The sequence below is a fragment of the Peromyscus maniculatus genome, chromosome 8 (assembly GCF_049852395.1).
Source record: "Peromyscus maniculatus bairdii isolate BWxNUB_F1_BW_parent chromosome 8, HU_Pman_BW_mat_3.1, whole genome shotgun sequence".
Taxonomy (NCBI): Eukaryota; Metazoa; Chordata; class Mammalia; order Rodentia; family Cricetidae; genus Peromyscus; species Peromyscus maniculatus.
In genome coordinates this window covers 52,432,818-52,450,199 of record NC_134859.1, presented here as the reverse complement: position 1 = coordinate 52,450,199, position 17,382 = coordinate 52,432,818, and the positions used below count along the sequence as shown (strand labels likewise).

The 17,382-nt window shown below is 44.8% G+C and overlaps 1 protein-coding gene across 2 annotated transcripts in view; it reads left to right on the top strand.

Moving 5' to 3' along the window:
* Positions 1-3,235, top strand: part of Usp43 (ubiquitin specific peptidase 43) — a 68,263-nt gene extending 65,028 nt beyond the window's left edge. For both annotated transcript variants that reach the window (XM_006973502.4, XM_006973501.4), the window contains exon 15: positions 1,320-3,235. In XM_006973502.4, the coding sequence (XP_006973564.1) occupies positions 1,320-2,398 (1,079 nt within the window). In that variant the 3' untranslated portion in view covers positions 2,399-3,235. The remainder of the gene's footprint in view (positions 1-1,319) is intronic.
* Positions 3,236-17,382: the final 14,147 nt, after the last annotated feature.

The window sequence follows — 17,382 nt, the reverse complement described above, 5'->3', positions numbered from 1 at the left end:
ACCCATAACACTCACAACCCCTGAGTAGTAGCATATGGTCAGCAGCCAGTTGTGGGTACCAGTGTCATGCATCTGGAATTGACTAGCAAGCACACCGCCCGCGTGGAACAGGGGCAGTCATGTGGGCTGTACAAGTCAGGCGTCAAGCAGTTCTGGCAGTACAGTGATGATGACATGTCATAGGAAAGGCACGGATCATGTATGTTCCCTTTAGAAGGGCTGAGCTGTAGAAAAGAATTAGGAAAATAAGTCAGGTGTAACACCTGAAAGCCCCTCCACGTTTCTTCATTTTAGGTATCCATTTCTCTACCCTGCTTTGTATGTCTCCACATGCTTGCATAATACATAGCGCGCGCGTGCGCGCGCGCGCGCGCGCGTGTGTGTGTGTGTGCGCGCGCAGGCTTGTGTACACTGGTGAGTGTATGTTTGCAAGTTGGATCATGATGGCTTGTTAGATTCTAAATTTCACACTTAAGACTAACTACTTAATTAAAACCACGTTCCCAGCTATTTACAGATAATTGCAAAATATACTAAGACACGAAATTCAACTCTGATAAAATGAAGCCTACAGGTTTTTTTGTTTTCTTTTGGGCCCAGTGTGGGATATGTGACATTCTTTCATTTTAAAGTACGGGTACTTAATTTTGACTCAATTTGAGAGACATTTGCTAAGCATTCTGTCCATAGACATAGTTAAAGTATGGATGATACTGGTGCTAGATCTCAGGGCAGCTGACTTGAGTGAACCCTTCAGTGGTCTGGCTGCAGGCATGTGGACATAGTCAGCCCTCAACATGTAGGATTCCTTGTCTGCTAATCAGTCAGCTGCAGGTAGGGGGAAAAGGAGCCTGTACCAAACATGCTCAAATATATTGTTCTTGTGATTATTCCCTAAGTGATACAGAATGACAGCTGCTGACATAGCATTTGTTTTGTGCTTGTATCACAAATAATCTAGAGAAGATTTAGTTTACAGAAGGATATGTGTGGCTTATGTGCACACACTCCACTATTTTATGGAGGAGGTTTATGCATCTTCACGGTTTGTTGTCTGCTGGGATCCTGGCAGCAATCCCCAGTGGACATCAAGGAAGACTGTGCCTTCATTGCCCGTGGCTTTCCCTGTGGTTTTAAATGTATACGTGGATTCGGTGGAATAGTGGATGAAACCACTGGTGGCCTTGAGGGCAGGGCCTCTGTGTGTCTGGCTCATACTATCGTTGCTGTGCCCAGCCCTGGACTTGACGTATCATTGCATGATGGCTGGCACTGAACACACCCCTATCACATACTCATGGTCTTTGTATCTCTTTCAGGAGGGGTTGAGTCTAGGCCTTTGGTTCGGGGTGTTGGTGGCCGAAGTATCAGCATGAAGGCACCTCCTGCTTCCCGATCCAGGCACGGGCCCTTCAAGACCATGCCCCTGAGATGGTCCTTTGGACACAGGGAGAAACGGCCTGGGGCGTCTGTTGAGTTGGTGGAATACCTCGAGTCCAGACGAAGACCCCGGTCCACCAGCCAGTCCATTGTGCCGCTGTTGACACGCGCTGCTGGTGGGGATGAGAAGTCAGCTTCGCCTAGGTCGGACGGCACCCTTCCCACTACAAGTGACGACAGTGGTCGAGCCATCGGACAAGGAGCAGCCAGAGTGCCCCTCTCCTCATGCCACCCCAACCACCATCCAGCCCTGGGCTCCTTAGATGACGGTCTGAACACAACCAGGACACGAGCAGGAAATGCAAGTCAGGATATCAAGCTCCCCAAAAAGTTCGACCTGCCCCTCACTGTGATGCCCTCAGTGGGGGATGAAAAACCAGCCCGCCCCGAGGGCCAGAAGATGACAACCTGGAAGGGAAGCGGTCAGGTGGGAAGCCAGAGTAGCCCACCTTCCCCCTCCACTGGGTTGTTCAGAAACTTTAAGGACAGTGGCCCAGGTACTTTACCCAAGATGAAGGCTAGGACTGCGGTGGAGGAAAGGGCCCCTGATAAAGACAGGGGACTGGGGACGTTCACTCTTCTGAAGTCTGTGTTTTGGAAGAAAGAGCACAAGAGGCCCCTCAGGGCTGAGAGCTCCCCAGCAGCACCCCCAGTTTCCCTGGTGAGTGACAGGCTGAGCCCTGCCAGGAACGAGCAGGCTCGAGGGTCATCCCCTGCCCTCAGGATTCAAGAGAGCCCAGCCAGGGGCCAGGGCAACCACGTGGAGAGGGACATCCGGTCTGCGCCTAGCTCCCTTCACCTCCCTCGCAAAGCCAGCAGGCCCCCAAGGACCAGTACAGCTGGCACCTCGCAAAGGACCATTCCTGGGGAACAGAATTCTTATGGCACCCTGCAGAGGGTGAAATACCACACTCTTTCCTTAGGTCGGAAGAAATCCTTGCCCGAGTCCAGCTTCTGACAGAACGTTTCAGTATTGTGTGAAGCTGGCATTCCCGGGCTGTGCCCTGAGACTCTGTAGGAAACCTGTGTCCAGAGTGGATTTTCTAGAATCCAGTTGACTTGTGATCTTTAAAAGAAACAAACAAACAAAAAAGTTTGGTCTCTTTAACTGAATTTCCAGCCCCTTGTGTCCCAATAACCCTGTGTCAAAATGGTTGGGTTCCCATTGTTGGGTTTTGATACAGCCTGGCCACTAGATGGTGCTGCTGAGCCCAAATTATTACTACAAGGCTAATTGGTATTTGGTGTATGTAAGCCCGGGGCTTGCATAGCTCTACTAAAAAGACTCTGTGGTATCGTGTTAAATGTGCTCACCAGCTTGCTTGTTCCTAACTTATGTGTCTCTCTCCCTCCCTGCTTCCCTCCCTTCACCATTCCCTCCCTCCCTCCCTCCCTCCCTCCCTCCCTCCCTCCCTCCCTCCCTCCCTCCCTCCCTCCCTCCCTCCCCCATTCCATCCTTCCCTCCCTCCCTTCCCATCTTTCCTACCTTCCTTCCTTTACTTTTACTTTTTTTTTTTTTTTTTACATAAAGGGCTTGTAAGGAAAATCTTTTCCTTTTCGTACCTATCTTGGATAAGTGTCAAAAATGCCAAGAAACGAAAAGAATAAGAAATAAAGAGAGTGGCAGCAGAGGTAAGGTAAGATCCTATGAGAGATGGGAGAGAAATGATTGATATTTTAGGAGAGTATTTAATATATGGCAAGATAAGTATATTACAGCTTTTCAAGGTATTTTAAAAAGATAACTATTTTGATACCAGAATAAAAGAAGTTTTTTTTTGAAATGTAAGTATGAGATCGATGCACAATTTTAATAAAATTGTGTAAATGGCTGCCTGAATTACTGAAGTTGAGAAGTGACCCACTTCATTCCTGCGGCAGTCACAGCTTGTTACTGTCTGTAAGAAAGTAATTAGTTGCCTGTGTTCTTCCTGAAATTAAAGAAAAAAAAAGCTCTTAAAATTACTTGTGTCTCCATTCTTCCTTTTCTTTCCTTCGTTTAAAAATGTTTTAAATTTGTGTATGCTTTTTGAGACAGTCCCACTCTCTAGCCCATACTGGTCTTGTACTCTTGGCAATCCTCCTGCCTCAGCCTTCTCAGGATTGTAGGTGTGAGCCACCCTGTGTAGCTTTGGACCTGCTGTTTCTGAAGGAGAGGTCTCTGGCTTCTTTGCCTCTCTGGAGGGCTCGGACTCCTCAGCACCTGTGAGTCTGAAGCTGCCTGGTGAACCTTGTGTTCCTGTGTGTGTCGTGGTTTGCCTGGACTTCCGGACCTGTTCTAGGATACCCTACAGTTTCCTACAAGGACACTGGGAAGCCTAGACCCAGGCCTAGGGCCAGCAGCGGCTCATCGGTGGGTAACCGTTCTCCGGAGCTGCTCCCCTTTCTCAGGGGATATTTCTTCATGACTCCTCGCCACAGGAATGCAGGCTCCCCCAGACCACAGTGTGGGTTGTTGCATGTCTCTGCAGCTTTATTTATTTATTTTTTCATCAGAAAGAATGGGATCCCTTCTTTTCCCCAGTGAGAAAGACAATTTGCCTTTCATCTAAGCAACAGCTGCCAGATAGAACTAACATAATCAAGAAGCTGGAAGACCCAGCTACCTGACCCCCGAGGGCTGCAAGTTCTCTAACAGGCTTGTGTGTTTACATTATAACAGCGGCCCATGTTTCTTCAGGTCTTAAATTGCCATGTGTGGGCAGTGTGGATGTGGTTGGTCATTTAATCAAGGTGATAGGAGTTTAGGGGTCTTCCTACTCTACTTGGTTTAGTCTCCTCTGTTGGCCCTTAGAACAAATGTTTTCTACATCAAGCTCACTCTTTACTCTCTAAAATCATGTTGGAACTCAGGCCTGCACCCGGCTCTCTCCCCTAATGATCCAGACTCTGGGATTATGAGAGGGTCCCTGGTGTTGGCAATGGTCACTGATGCACCACACACTGGGGCATCTACACTAGACTTATAAATAACTTCAGGGTTTAGGAAGAGGCCGTGATGCTTGGATCCTAGTAGGTGTCTTTTAATATAACTAAGGCCCCTCTCTAATCCCTTTCCTGGGGCTGCTAGATCAAGCTGGTAAGAACGTTTGTAAAAATGGAATATAGGAAATGGCTGATTTTAATTTCTACCCAGATTGGAACAGTGGGACCAGGCAACAGCCTTGGCTGTTGTCTATTGTTATGAAGAAAGAGACCAGGACCAAGACAACTTAGGAAAGAAAGCACTGTGTTAGGAGCTTGTTTACAGTATCAGAGGGTGAGTCCGTGGCCACCATCACCCCCCCAGTTGCTGGGCAGATGTGTACTTGTGCTCTTTTTCAACAAAGTCACACCTCCTAATCCTTCCCAAACAGTTCTGCCAACTGGGAACCGAGCATTCAAATACAAGAGCCTATGGGGCCATTCTCATTCAAACCAGCACAGCTGTGTGTCTGCCTTGAGGCTGTAGATATCAGGCTTCACTGGAGGAGGTGGCAGAGAGGACCCTTATTCCCAATCATGACTCTCCCATGGGATTTTATAAACCAGGGTCAGAGAGAAGTTGGAAACTCTTTGAGCTACACAGCCTAGGCAGAGGCAGAGCTAGTTCCATGTGCAGAGGCCTTCTCTTCCCATGGAAACCCTGATACTCTGCCTGGGTCTAGCCTGCTGTCTGAGGCAGGGTCACTGGTCTGATGCTGATAGCTCAGCCTCATTCCTAAGGCGACCTCAGTTTTCAGGTCTTTCGCTCACCCCACCCCAGACCAAGGTTTCTCTGTGTAGTCCCAGCTGTCCTGGAGCTCATGCTGTAGACCAGGCTGGCCTTGAACTCACAGAGATTCGACGGCTTCTGCTTCCCAAGTGCTGGGATTAAAGGTGTGTGCCACCACTGCCCAGTAAAAAGTCATTCTCGTTTTTCCTCTACTTGTCTACTAGAGGAAGGAGGGGCTCTCAGGTCCCGAGCTGGGAGGTCACACAGATGGTGCCAGAAACGACAAGAGTCCTGATGGCCAGAGGAGGAAGCTGGGAGGCCCAGTGGAGAACACAGTAGGAGTTTCATAGTGACAGTTCTGGGGTCCATGACAGTAGTGTATTAGCTACATCCCCTCAGAGGATGTCACCTGTATTGAGCCAGAACCATGTCTTGAGGGATGGTAAGTTAGTCAAGCTCCCCGAAGATGTGTTTACTTCCTTGTGAGATGACAGGTCAGTATTTACAGCCATTGAATGCAAGGTGTCCCTTAAGCACTTCATTATATTAACCCATTTAACTCATAATTTTTTAAAAGAAAACTTCAATTATATCATGTGTGTGTGTGTGTGTGTGTGTGTGTACAATAGAGCACATGTGGAGGTCGGGAGACAACTTTTGGGAGTCAGTTCTTTCCTTTCTCCATGTGGGTCCCAGGGACTGAACCCGGGTCATCAGGGGTTGGTGGCAAGCACCCTTACCCACTGAGCCGTCCTGCTGACCCTCACAGTCCTTTGAGGTAGGTACTGTTAGCTCTGCTTTACAGATGAGGGCCCTAAGGCTCAAAGAGTTTACTTCTGAGGTCACACAACTGGTAGGTTTATCAGAGCCAGGATCTGATCTCAGGTAATCAGCTCTGAGGCTCTTTCTCTGAATCACTAAAAATAGTGACACTGCCCTCTGAACTAACCATGTCACTTCAACCCAGTTAGGGCTGGCAATCGTAGGGGGTAGTTTAGTAACCTGGGACTCTACTTGGTTTGGATTATGTACACACACACACACACACACACACACACACACACACACACACACAAACACACACACACACACACACACGCACACACGCACACTCACACCACTCAGCGATTCAATCCTCTTTGAGCAATGCACTTGGCAACCTCAGACGCCCACCTAATTGAGCTGCATGTGCCCCCATCTCTGCAGAATGGAACGAGTTTCTCCTATTCTGACAATACTCGAACTTAGTTTCTGCTCAGATATATTCCCAGTGTATTAGGAAAGAATGGAAAGGCTGATCCAGTCTGAACTGGTCTTGGGAACATGTACACCAAGGCAAAACTGTCCTCACGTAAACTTAGAGAGAATCCCTTCCACCTTTACATCTGTGCATACTTAAGCCTGCATATGAGTAAAATCAGGTGCACTATGGGAAGGGCCATGCACGGTAGGAAACTGATAACAGGATGTATTTCACCAGTTGAAACAGAGCCACACTCACTGGGCTTCTTAGCAACTAAACTCCGCCTTCTCTTGAGCCCCTTAAAAGGAAGCCTCAAGCAGGAATGAGATCCCTTGAGGATTCTGTGGCCCACTGTCAATCTTGGTAGTATATCCCTGACTAATCTGTGCTACAGCTTCACTTCGAATTAAGCTGCTTCCTATCCTCACAAATATGTGTGAGCCTTTATTTCAACCCTTTCAATAAGAAGCCAAGAGCCTGAAAACATCCGACCCAGACCCCAGCCACAGGTAACATAATTGCTTCTGGCCTTTCCTGTTCATCAGAATGGAGAACATTTCATTTGTTATAATCAAGAGCCTACCCCAGGGACCAGGGACTCTGTGTATTCATTCCAGCAAGAAAACCACATCAGAAAAACTTGTCACTGGGCTTGCTACTTGATTAAATCCTTGATAAACTCTCTAAATCCCATTTTTGCACCAAATTGGGGAACTGAGGGCAGACGTGATAGGAATTAGGACACATGGCAGGTTTTTCCCCCGTGTTTGTGGCCTTGACTTTGATTCTTCCAGAGAAGCAATTTGCTTTGATTCACTTTGATTCTTTGGAGGGATAGCTTGAGTGACATTGGCCTGAACTTACCGTAATTGACTGTAAACATCCGAGGCTCCCCTAGATAGTAGCTACGGCTTGAGGCTCTGACGGTGTGTAATAGGACATGAAGTGCACATGTTGCTGCCTTTAATCACCCTGTGCTGTAGTTGGCAAAGACAGTGTAGTGGATGTAACCAAGGGAATTTCAAACTTCAGGTATTAATAGTCTAAATATATGGGCTACTTGACATTGGGCCAAGGGAAGTCAGTGTGCTCCTTGCTGAGACTAAACAAGCTCTCAGAATGTTGAAATACCCTCAGGAGAGACCTAGTTTCCACTGGGGCCGCTTGGCTGACAAAGCCTCGTAGGGCTATGAATTCCTTTGAGTGTTGGCCTAGGCAAAAGACCCAGAGTTTCTTATGGGAATGGCCGGGGAGAGTTAAGGCAGAAGATGTGGGTGAATGCAATAATTCCTAGCCAGCTTGTCATTTACTTACTTATGTACTGACTGACTGATGGATTTTGGAACTTGCTCTGCAAACTAGACTGATCTAGAACTTGAGAGCCACCTGTCTCTGCTCTGCCAAGTACTGGGATTAGAGGGGAGTTTCACCAGCTTTAAGGTGGGTTCTTATGTACCCCCAGGCCGGCCTAGAAACTCTCTGTGTAGTTGAAGATGACATTGAACTCCTGATCCTTCTGCCTCCACCTCCCCGGTGCTGGGATGACAGGCCTGGGGCGCCACACTCAGCATCAGTCTAGCCCAAGGAGGAGTGGGGAGAAAACGTTAGGACTCCTGAATGCCACGTAGGTTCTGCTTTCCCATCTCTGGAGATATTGGGGGATCTGAAGTCATATTCCTAGTGAAGCAGCTTCCTGCTGACTTCCTTGATGGAGTACCAGCCGGGGCTCCACGCTGTGTGTGGCCCCCACCTGCGGGAACAGACTGTGTGTCTGTTACCTGGCCTCTGATGGTCAATTGCCTGGCCCCTTGGTGATTCCCCTGCTACCACCAGGATCAGGTCCTCACTGGAACAGCAGCCCTCTGTGGCTGGCGGTGTTTCTGTTTGAGTACAGCCCTGAACTGCATTTAATAGAGCTTGTGACTGGTGCCGGGCATCATGGCGAAGTCGAAAGGGTAAGGAGTGTGTGATGCAGTGTGGGAGTCACACCTTCCTTCCTGAGTGCTAAAGTCTCTGAGCATTTTCCTTTTTCTTCCTATCTTTCAGTCCCATGTCTTTCTTTTTTGAATTTAAAATTTTGTGTAGTGTTGAGAATGTCATACCTGAGTACTGTGTTTATACCGTTTCTACCCCTTTGTCTCCCTTGTGTTTCCTCTCTACACCTCTCAGATTCATGACAAATTTATTATTGTTACATACACAGACACACACACACACACACACACACACACACAACATACTAAGTCCATACATGTTTATATGTACATATGCTTAGGGGTGATCACTTGGGATTGGATAACCAACCTATTAGGGAGCTCATCCCTGGAGAAAGCAGATTTTCATCTCTCGGCCTCTATTGACTGCCTGTAGCTCTTAATCCAGGGGTGGTTCCATTTCTTTCTTATTACAGAAATAATAATTCTGGGACTGGGTTGTGTTAGCCAGACCAGCAAGCTCTTAGACCCACAGCAGGCCAATCTTTGAACTAGCAAATACATCTGCGTCGTGTGTTGAGCCATATCACAAGTTAGATTTTATCCCTCTTGGCTGACTATTTGAAAAAAAAAATGCCCATGTATTAAGGAATTTTCTAGATATTCCTCAACACCAGTCTCCTCCTGTTGCCCAGCCCTGTTTTCTCTGAAGGCTGCATGGAGTTCTGACCTCAACGGCTAAGGAAACAACAATGTAAAATGAGGCGTGGAGGAAATGATTAACCCTTCCCAGAGGGCAAAATCAGACAAGAAAGCATGGAGGGAAAACTGAGAAGAGCCCAGGGAGACTACCAGTTTAATACTGTCTTTTGTTCTCTCTCTCTTGGATTTTGCAAGACAGGGTTTCTCTGTGTAGCCCTGTCTGTCCTGGAACCAGTTCTGTAGACCAGGCAGCGATCGGTCCTCTGTGATCAGTCTGCCTCTGCCTCCTGAGTGCTGGGGTCAGAGGCAAGTGCCATCACCGCCCGGCTCTTTGGTATCTTTTCAATCCCCAATTCCATGGCCACATCTCACTCTTTCCTAAACAGTTTCCTTAGACCCAAGATTTCCAGTTTAGCTGGTAGGACACAGGCCGGTAGCCTATATGTGATGGTTAGTTTCTATCCACTTCACACAACCTTGAGTCATTGAGTCTCAGTGAGGATTGTCTAGATGAGGTTGGCCTGTGTCCATGTCTGTGGGTCATTGTCTTGACTGCTGTAACTGATATGGGAAGATCCAGCCTGAAAGTGGGCAGCCCTGTTTCCCGCTTTGGGATCCTGGACTGCATAAGAACAGAGAAATCTAGCTGAGGACTAAGCATGTGCACATCTATTACTCTCTGCTCTTGACTGAAAAGTGACCAGCTGCTTCAAGCTTCTGTCACTGTGGCTTCCCTGCTGTTGTGGGCTGTAACCTGTAACGGTGAGCTAAAATAAACCCTTTTCTCCCTTAATTGTCTTTTTGCTGGGATATTTGTTACAGCAACAGAAAATTGACACAGCAGAAATCTGTGAATTCATTCCCCCCCCCATCAAACCTGAGTTTTGAGGGTTATTTACATGTACTAGATACAAGTCCTTCAAAGGTACACATATGTGGGTACACACCTGTGTCTGTCTTTAAAACATATCATCCTGGCCTGCAATTTGCCTTTCATTTCCTTGAATTATCTTTCAATGGTATTTATTTCTGAAGAAGTCCAACTTATCAATATTTCCTGCCCACAGGTTATACTTCTTCATACCGTATCTAAGAGAATTTCCTAGTCCAATGATTTTTCTACTTTTGTTTGTTTTGTGTTTTTGAGACAGGGTCTCACTATGTAGCTCTGGCTGTCCTAGAACTCACTATGTAGACCAGGCTGGCCTCGAACTCACTCACAGAGATCTTCCTGCTTCTGCTTCCCAAGTGCTGAGATTAAAAGCATGAGCTGCTACACCCGACTCTACTATGTTTTCTTATAGAAATTTTATATCTGTGATTCATTTGAGTTAGTTTTTTATATGTAGTGATATAACTAATACTTCCTCTGTGAGCTCCTTGTCTATCTTTAAATTAATGCCACTGTCTTGATTATTTAACTTTATAAAAGTATTGAGGTCAAGTAGTTTGAGTTTCACAGTTTTATTCTTTCAAGAGTTATTTTGGGCATTTTAGGATCTTTGCATTTTCATATAAAATAGAAGAATCTATTTCTGATTTCTACAAGGACATCAAAAATCTTCCTATGATTTAGTTGAGATGCCGTTAAAAATTTAAGACAACAGAGAAACTAGACATAATTCTTCTACTCAAACATTTTAACAACCTGTGGATTTCCAATCCATTGACTTGGTATAGCTCTCCAATGAGTCAGGTCTTTTTATCTAGGTATCTAAGCACTGGGGTTTTGTCTTGTTTTAATTTGTTAGTATGAATGCCTTACACATCTTTTGCCAAACATTCTTAAAAGTTTTAGTTTGGTAGTACTGTGAAGAGCTTTTTAAAAATTCTTTAATTTCTGAAATTTAATTCTATGTAGCAGTAATTGATTTTGTCTATTGACGTGTATCCTGTGACCTTGCTAACTAACATTTTAGTAGCTTTTGTGTAAGTCCACATAGATAATTGTCCCGTGAGACTAAAGGTGGTTTCCCTTTCTCCTGCTGATCGATAGATATGCCTTCTTTTCTTTCTCTGTCACATTGTGGTGCACATAAACACTAGACATGCTGTACCAGAAACTCTAATATGATGTCGTGCATTAGTAAGGGCAAGTATTCCTGTCTTCTTCCCCAGAGGTCCTCCATTAGATATATGATACTAGTCATACTATTGGAAGATACTCTAATCAGGTTGAGAAGTTTCCCTTTATGCTTTATTTTGCTGGAAGCTATTTTTTTTATTATTGAAATGGATTTAGGTTTGGGCAGATATTTTTTTCCTACATCTTTTAAGATGATCATAACTTTTTGTATTTAGCCTCTTAGGCTTATGAGTTATAAGGGTTTATTTTTGAATTTTGAACCAGCCTCACATTCCTGGAATAAATTTCACTTGGCCATCATATACTTTCTCTTTTTATATTGTTGGGCTTGACTTTCTAAATTTTTATTTAGATATTCTTTTTGCATCTGAGCTCATAAAAGCTACTGGTCTGTTTTTCTGTTTCCAGTGTCTGGTTTTGTTATCAGGGCAATGAACCTTCATGGAATGAGTTTGGAAATATTTTGTTCTCTTCAGTGTTTCAGAAGATCTGTGGAATTGTTGTTTGGTAGAATTTGACAGTGATACCATCTAGGCTGGAAATTTTCTTTGTATTAAGATTTTTTAGCTACAAAGTCAATATTTTTTAAGTAATCAAAGAATGACTTATATTATCGAGCTTATTATTATTATTTTAATGGTTTCATACAAGTATATATTCTCCCCACACCCCCTTCTCTCTCCTTTTTCTTCTCTCCCTCCTTATTCCTCTTTGTTCCTCTAGACTGTTGCATTCTACTTTTACACCCACGTACATGATTTTTTTTGTATTATGTAAAATCTAGAGAGCATAAATGAGAGAAAACACAATATTTGTCCGAGGCTGGCTTGATCTGCCTAAAGTGATTATTTCCAGTTGCATGCATTTCCTACAAATGACATATTGCCAATATTAATAATCTTATTTTATCAATAATTGTATTAATAATTCTTGTGTTAATAATTTTAAATTAAAATATAATTATGTCATTTGCCCCCTTCCCTCTCCTCCCTCCAACATCTTACATGTATCTCTCCTTTTGATCTCCCTCAAATTCATGGCCTTTTTTTTTCTTTTTTAAAATTTTTTTATTCATTTTATATAACAACTACAGACCCCCTCTCATCCCTCCTCCCCACAACCCCTCATCCCCACCTCTAACAGGGTAAGTCCTCTCATGGCAGGACAACTAAGCCTGGTACATTTGGTTGAGGCAGGACCAAACCCCTCCCTGCTGCATCAAGGGTGAGCAAGATGTCCGACCATAGGTATTGGGGTCCAGAAAGTCCGCTTATGTACCAGGGATAGAGCCTGATCACACTGCCAGAGGCCCCTCAAACAGACCCAGCTACACAACTATCTCCAGTATGCAGAGGGTCCAGTCCGGTCCCATACAGATTCCACAGCTGTTGGTATAAAGTTTGTGAGTTCCTTTGAGCTTGGGTCATCTGTCTCTGTAGACTTCCCCATCATGACCTTGACCCTCTTTGCTCACATAATCCCTCTTCCGTCTCTTCGACTGGACTCCTGGAGCTCGGCCTGGTGCTTGGCTGTGGATCTCTGCATTTCTTCCTTCAGTTACTGGATGAATGCTCTCTGGGTCCGATCAGAGCTGGTGGAGTCTGTCGGCCTCTTTTTTCTTATAAATACCAACTGGATCTTTACCATCACTTTACCAAACCAGCACAATTTCTAACTGCATTCTAAGTACAAATCCTTATACCCACAGATAAATGTAGCTCTTAGCCTTCATCAAAAAAGCTTACCTTTGCAACAGAAACCATTGTAGAAAAATCACAACTCATCCAAGTGCAGAGTTGTGGAGCCCAGTCCCAACTGACACAACATCTACAGCATAGCTCCTGTACCTAAGGCTCAGGGATGATCACACATCAACAGAAGAAGAAAGTTTTTGAGAGTCAAAGGAACAGGAAATCTGCTGTGAGATTGCCTCTTCTAGAAATGTCATGGAAGCTATGTACTCATGATATCTCATCAATATGGCTGCCTAAACAAAAGACCCGAACACAGACAATGCCAATAAACATGCTAATGTAGAAGGGGCAAATCTCACAGGATCCCAACCCTAGACAAAGAATTAGAGGCAACTAAGAAAGGCTGAGAGTGGGAGAAATAGTTGTGAATAGAGCTGTGATAAACAATGATGTGCATGTGTACCTGTGATATATGGATTTGGAGTTCTTTAGATAAATAACCAGGATTGGTATAGCTGAGCCATATAATAATAATTGATGGTGTTATCCATCTCTTTACAAACCTCCATGCTGGGTCCATAGTGGCTGGACTAGTTTACGTTTCCAGCATTAGTATACAGGGGTTCCTTTCCGTCCACGTCCTCAGCAGCATCTCTTGCTGGTTTTTTATCATGACTGGGGTAAAATGAAATTCATGCAGCTTTTATCAGACAGCTAGGGAGGTTGAACATTTTTCATGTTTATTGGTCATTTGCAGTTCATCTCCTGAGAACAGTTCGCTTCATTAGCCCATTTACTGAGGTGAGCTTTGACAGCATGTATCTTTCAGAGATGTACGTGGCTCATCTAAGTTGTTCAATTCGCTGAGATAATGTCTCGATATTATTCTTTGAAATCTGTTTACCTTATAGTGACATTACCTTTCACTCCTGGTGTTGGGAATTCGTATCATTTCTCTTTGGCTAGGTAAGCTAAATATTATGGATCTTTTCAAAACCAGCTTTTGCTTTCCTTGACTTCCTTTAGTAGTTCTTTCAATTGTATCTCATTGCTCTGTGCTCTTATCTTCACAATATCTATCTTTCTGATTATTTTAGAACTGATTAGTGCCTGTAACTCTGGCTACACTGTAACTCACAGAGACCCTCTTACCACCTGAGTGATGGGATTTAAGGGACCACCATTCTGAGATTTTAAAAATTTATTTGAAGATTTATCTATTTTGATTTGATCTGTGTGGGTGTGTTTGCCTGTATGTGTGTATGTACACCACATATGTGCAATGCCCATGGAATCCAGAAGAGGGCATTGGATCCTCTGGAACTGGAGTTATGGCTGCTTGTAAGTCATCATTTGTGTTCTGGGATCCCAACCTGAGCTTCAGTGCTCTTAACCACTGAACTCTCTCTCTAACCTTTTTTTCATTTCTTAAGGTGGACACTGAAGCCACCGAAGGATCAGAAGCATGTTTTCTTCTTTTTTTGTAGACATTTAATGTTATGAATGTCCCTGAAGAGCTGCCTCAATGCATCTGACAGATTCTATTACACTGTGTTTTAATTCACATAAAATACCAACTGACTTCCCTTTTAATTTCCTTTTTCATTCATGCATTATTCAGAAGTATATTTTTAGTCTTCAGAGAAAGAAATAGTGACTCCAAGTTCATCTTCAGCAGTGGGGATGTGAGGTTCTGATGTGAGATGGGGAACCATGTGCCTGTAAATAGGCTTTCTAGAGTGGCAGACAAGAGGTAGGTAAGAAGAGAGAGAGAGAGGGAGAGAGAGAGAGAGAGAGAGAGAGAGAGAGAGAGAGAGAGAGAGAGAGAGAGAGAGATGTTCAAGAGGGAGGTGTAACAAAGAGCCCCTGGCTCCTGTCTTCACTAGGCCCTGGGTGCTTTGCCCACCCAGTAGGGGGAGCATCTCCAGCAACTGCACATTGATCCCTCAGAGCACCTCTAAGGTAGCAAAGCAGGCAGAATTTGATTTTTTTTTTTTTGCTAAGTTTTTCACGTATTAGTTGTACAGAGTGTTGTGGTTTGTTCTAATGTAACATTCTGTGCATGCATGTAATGTACGTTGATCATATCAATCCCTCTGCCTTTCTTATCCCATCTTCCCCTTTCTCATCCCTCATACCTGCCTCCTCTCCTTTCATTTCCCATCCCTAGATTCCTTATGTGAAGGAAAGCGTGATGCTTGCCTTTGTGAGACTGCATACTTCACTTAATATAATGAACTCAAATCCCTTACATTCAGAGCGGATCTTAAAATGGCTCTTTTAGGAAAATGGCATTCTGTGCCACAAGCTCTCTTTTCTTTCTTTCTTTTTTCCCTGGCAGTGTGCAAAGTTTCAACAAGAAAGAGCAACTTTAGCAGCTGTGATGGATGTAAATTGGACCAACTTCTCAGGCTTGACATATTTCTTGGTAAGTTTCAGAGAGCGATGTCAGTTCTTCAACCCCCACCCCAGATATCTAGCTAAATGTACCATGAAAGAAGAGCATCTCTAGAATCCTACCCTGAACAAATTAAGAGGAAGAGTACAACCCCTGCATTAGTGTGAAAACAGATGACTCAAGCATGCTACCAAATCTGGTCCCTGAATTGTGCCAAACAGGATCTCTTTAGGTTAACCCAGGTGAAGCATGCCAAAAATGGCCTAAGGAATGCCGAGTGTGAGCAGCACTGATCCTTACACACCAGTTTTAAACCCAGGCAAGAGAGGATCACAAATCTCCCTGAGACTCATGCATTTTTTTTCTATATCTAAATTCTGCCATGTCCTTCCTGTGTGTGGCCAGAGGTTACATTTCATCTACATGACCTTTGCTGGATGTCCCCAAAGGCATGCTTGGTGTGATGGCATGACAGCCCACAATGTACTGTTGTTCAGATCATTCCTGCACCCTCACATTTCCCAGTAAGGATGACACCAGGACTAGAATTGATGTAGATGGTGTGGCCAAGGTCAGACAGAGCCTCTGTGACTTCACAAGATGGAAGGTGGAAATCAGGGGGAATTCTGTTCTGGATCAGGGCACTAGTGTCGGAATTCTTGCTTGAAAAGCTCAAAGATTTAGGAGGCTCCAAAGACTGGACCTTAGAAATAATCCTGTGTATGTGGTGGACAGGCGCTTAGCAGCCACACTCAGGAAGGCCAGGTGAATGCTGACAAAGTTGCTTTTTAAGGTATTTGGGGTTGGGTCCAAACTTGAGTTGTGTACAACATGGTCTTCTAGCAACTTTTGCCTAAGCTTTGGACCCAAGAGAAGGCTTTCTAAGCTGGCTTGGCCTTTGGGGCCTTTCCCACATGACCTGATGGCATCCCTGCATATGGGAAGCATCTTTTTTAAAAAAGATTTATTTATTTATTATGTATACAGTATTCTGCCTGCATGTGTCCCTGTGCAGGCCAGAAGAGGGCGCCAGATCTCATTACAGATGGTTGTGAGCCACCATGTGGTTGCTGGGAATTGAACTCAGGACCTCTGGAAGAGCAGTCGGTACTCTTAACCACTGAGCCATCTCTCCAGCCCTGGGAAGCATCTTGAGTGGGGGACAAGAACAGACAAAGAGGTGTCAGAGTGGGTGCATGGATTCAATGAAATTGCCTTATCTTTCTGGCCTTTGTTTCCTATTTGCTGGTGTTGAACCAGGTCCTCTTTAGAGGCCTATCTGGTCCTAAGAGCTTTTAGTTCGGGGGGGTGGGGGGGCGGCGTAGCAGAGCAGTTGAGAGATGAGACTCAGGAACCAGCAGACCTATTCTTCCACATGGCCTAGCTGTTTGTCTTTGGATGACTTGTTTACGTTCTCTGTGCCGCCCCCCCCTCATCTGTAGAGCTGAGGAGAGACCCTCACTCACATGGTAAATGCACTGGGCGAGTTAACCAGCAAACATTAGTTGTCTGCTATTGTGGGGCTCTGTGACACAGTTGTCACAGAGGACTCAAGTCAGTAACAATCTGAGAACTGAAAACTAAACTTTGGAATGACTTGGTTTTGGCCTTCGCATAAGGAAAGAGTTAATAAGATGTGTTCACAGGGAGCTGGAGGGGAAACGATTGATTCTGGAGATGTAAAAATCTTCTATTCTTCTACTTCAGAGCAATGGACCAACGATCCATTTTTAGAGGCCCTGTCACTCCATCTGCCAGCTTTTCAGCTCATTTAATGGCTATATTTATTTTTGTCCACAGAGAACCCAGGTGTTTCCTACCTCGCTCTTTTTAGTTAACTTTGACAAGTTAACTAGCAATTCTGTAAAAAACCTTCTGAAAGGCAGTGCTCACAAAGTCATTTTGATGTTGGCCTAAATCCTAATTTCTTTCGGGTATGTTCTTTCTGGTGTGTGTGTGTGGGGGGGGGGTTGTTAGGGTCTCTGAGCCACAGGTCACAGCCCTCAGCACCATGTATGTGTCTGCACAGCTGGATTACTTGAACAGCATGTGAATGGTATCCCCAGGATGCAGCTGTGACCTTGGCTGGGCTAGAGCTGTCCTCCATAGGGTGTTTTGGTTTTTGAGAGAGGGTCTTTCTATGTAGCCTGGGATGTCCTCCAATTCATGATCCCTACTGCCTCTGTCTCCA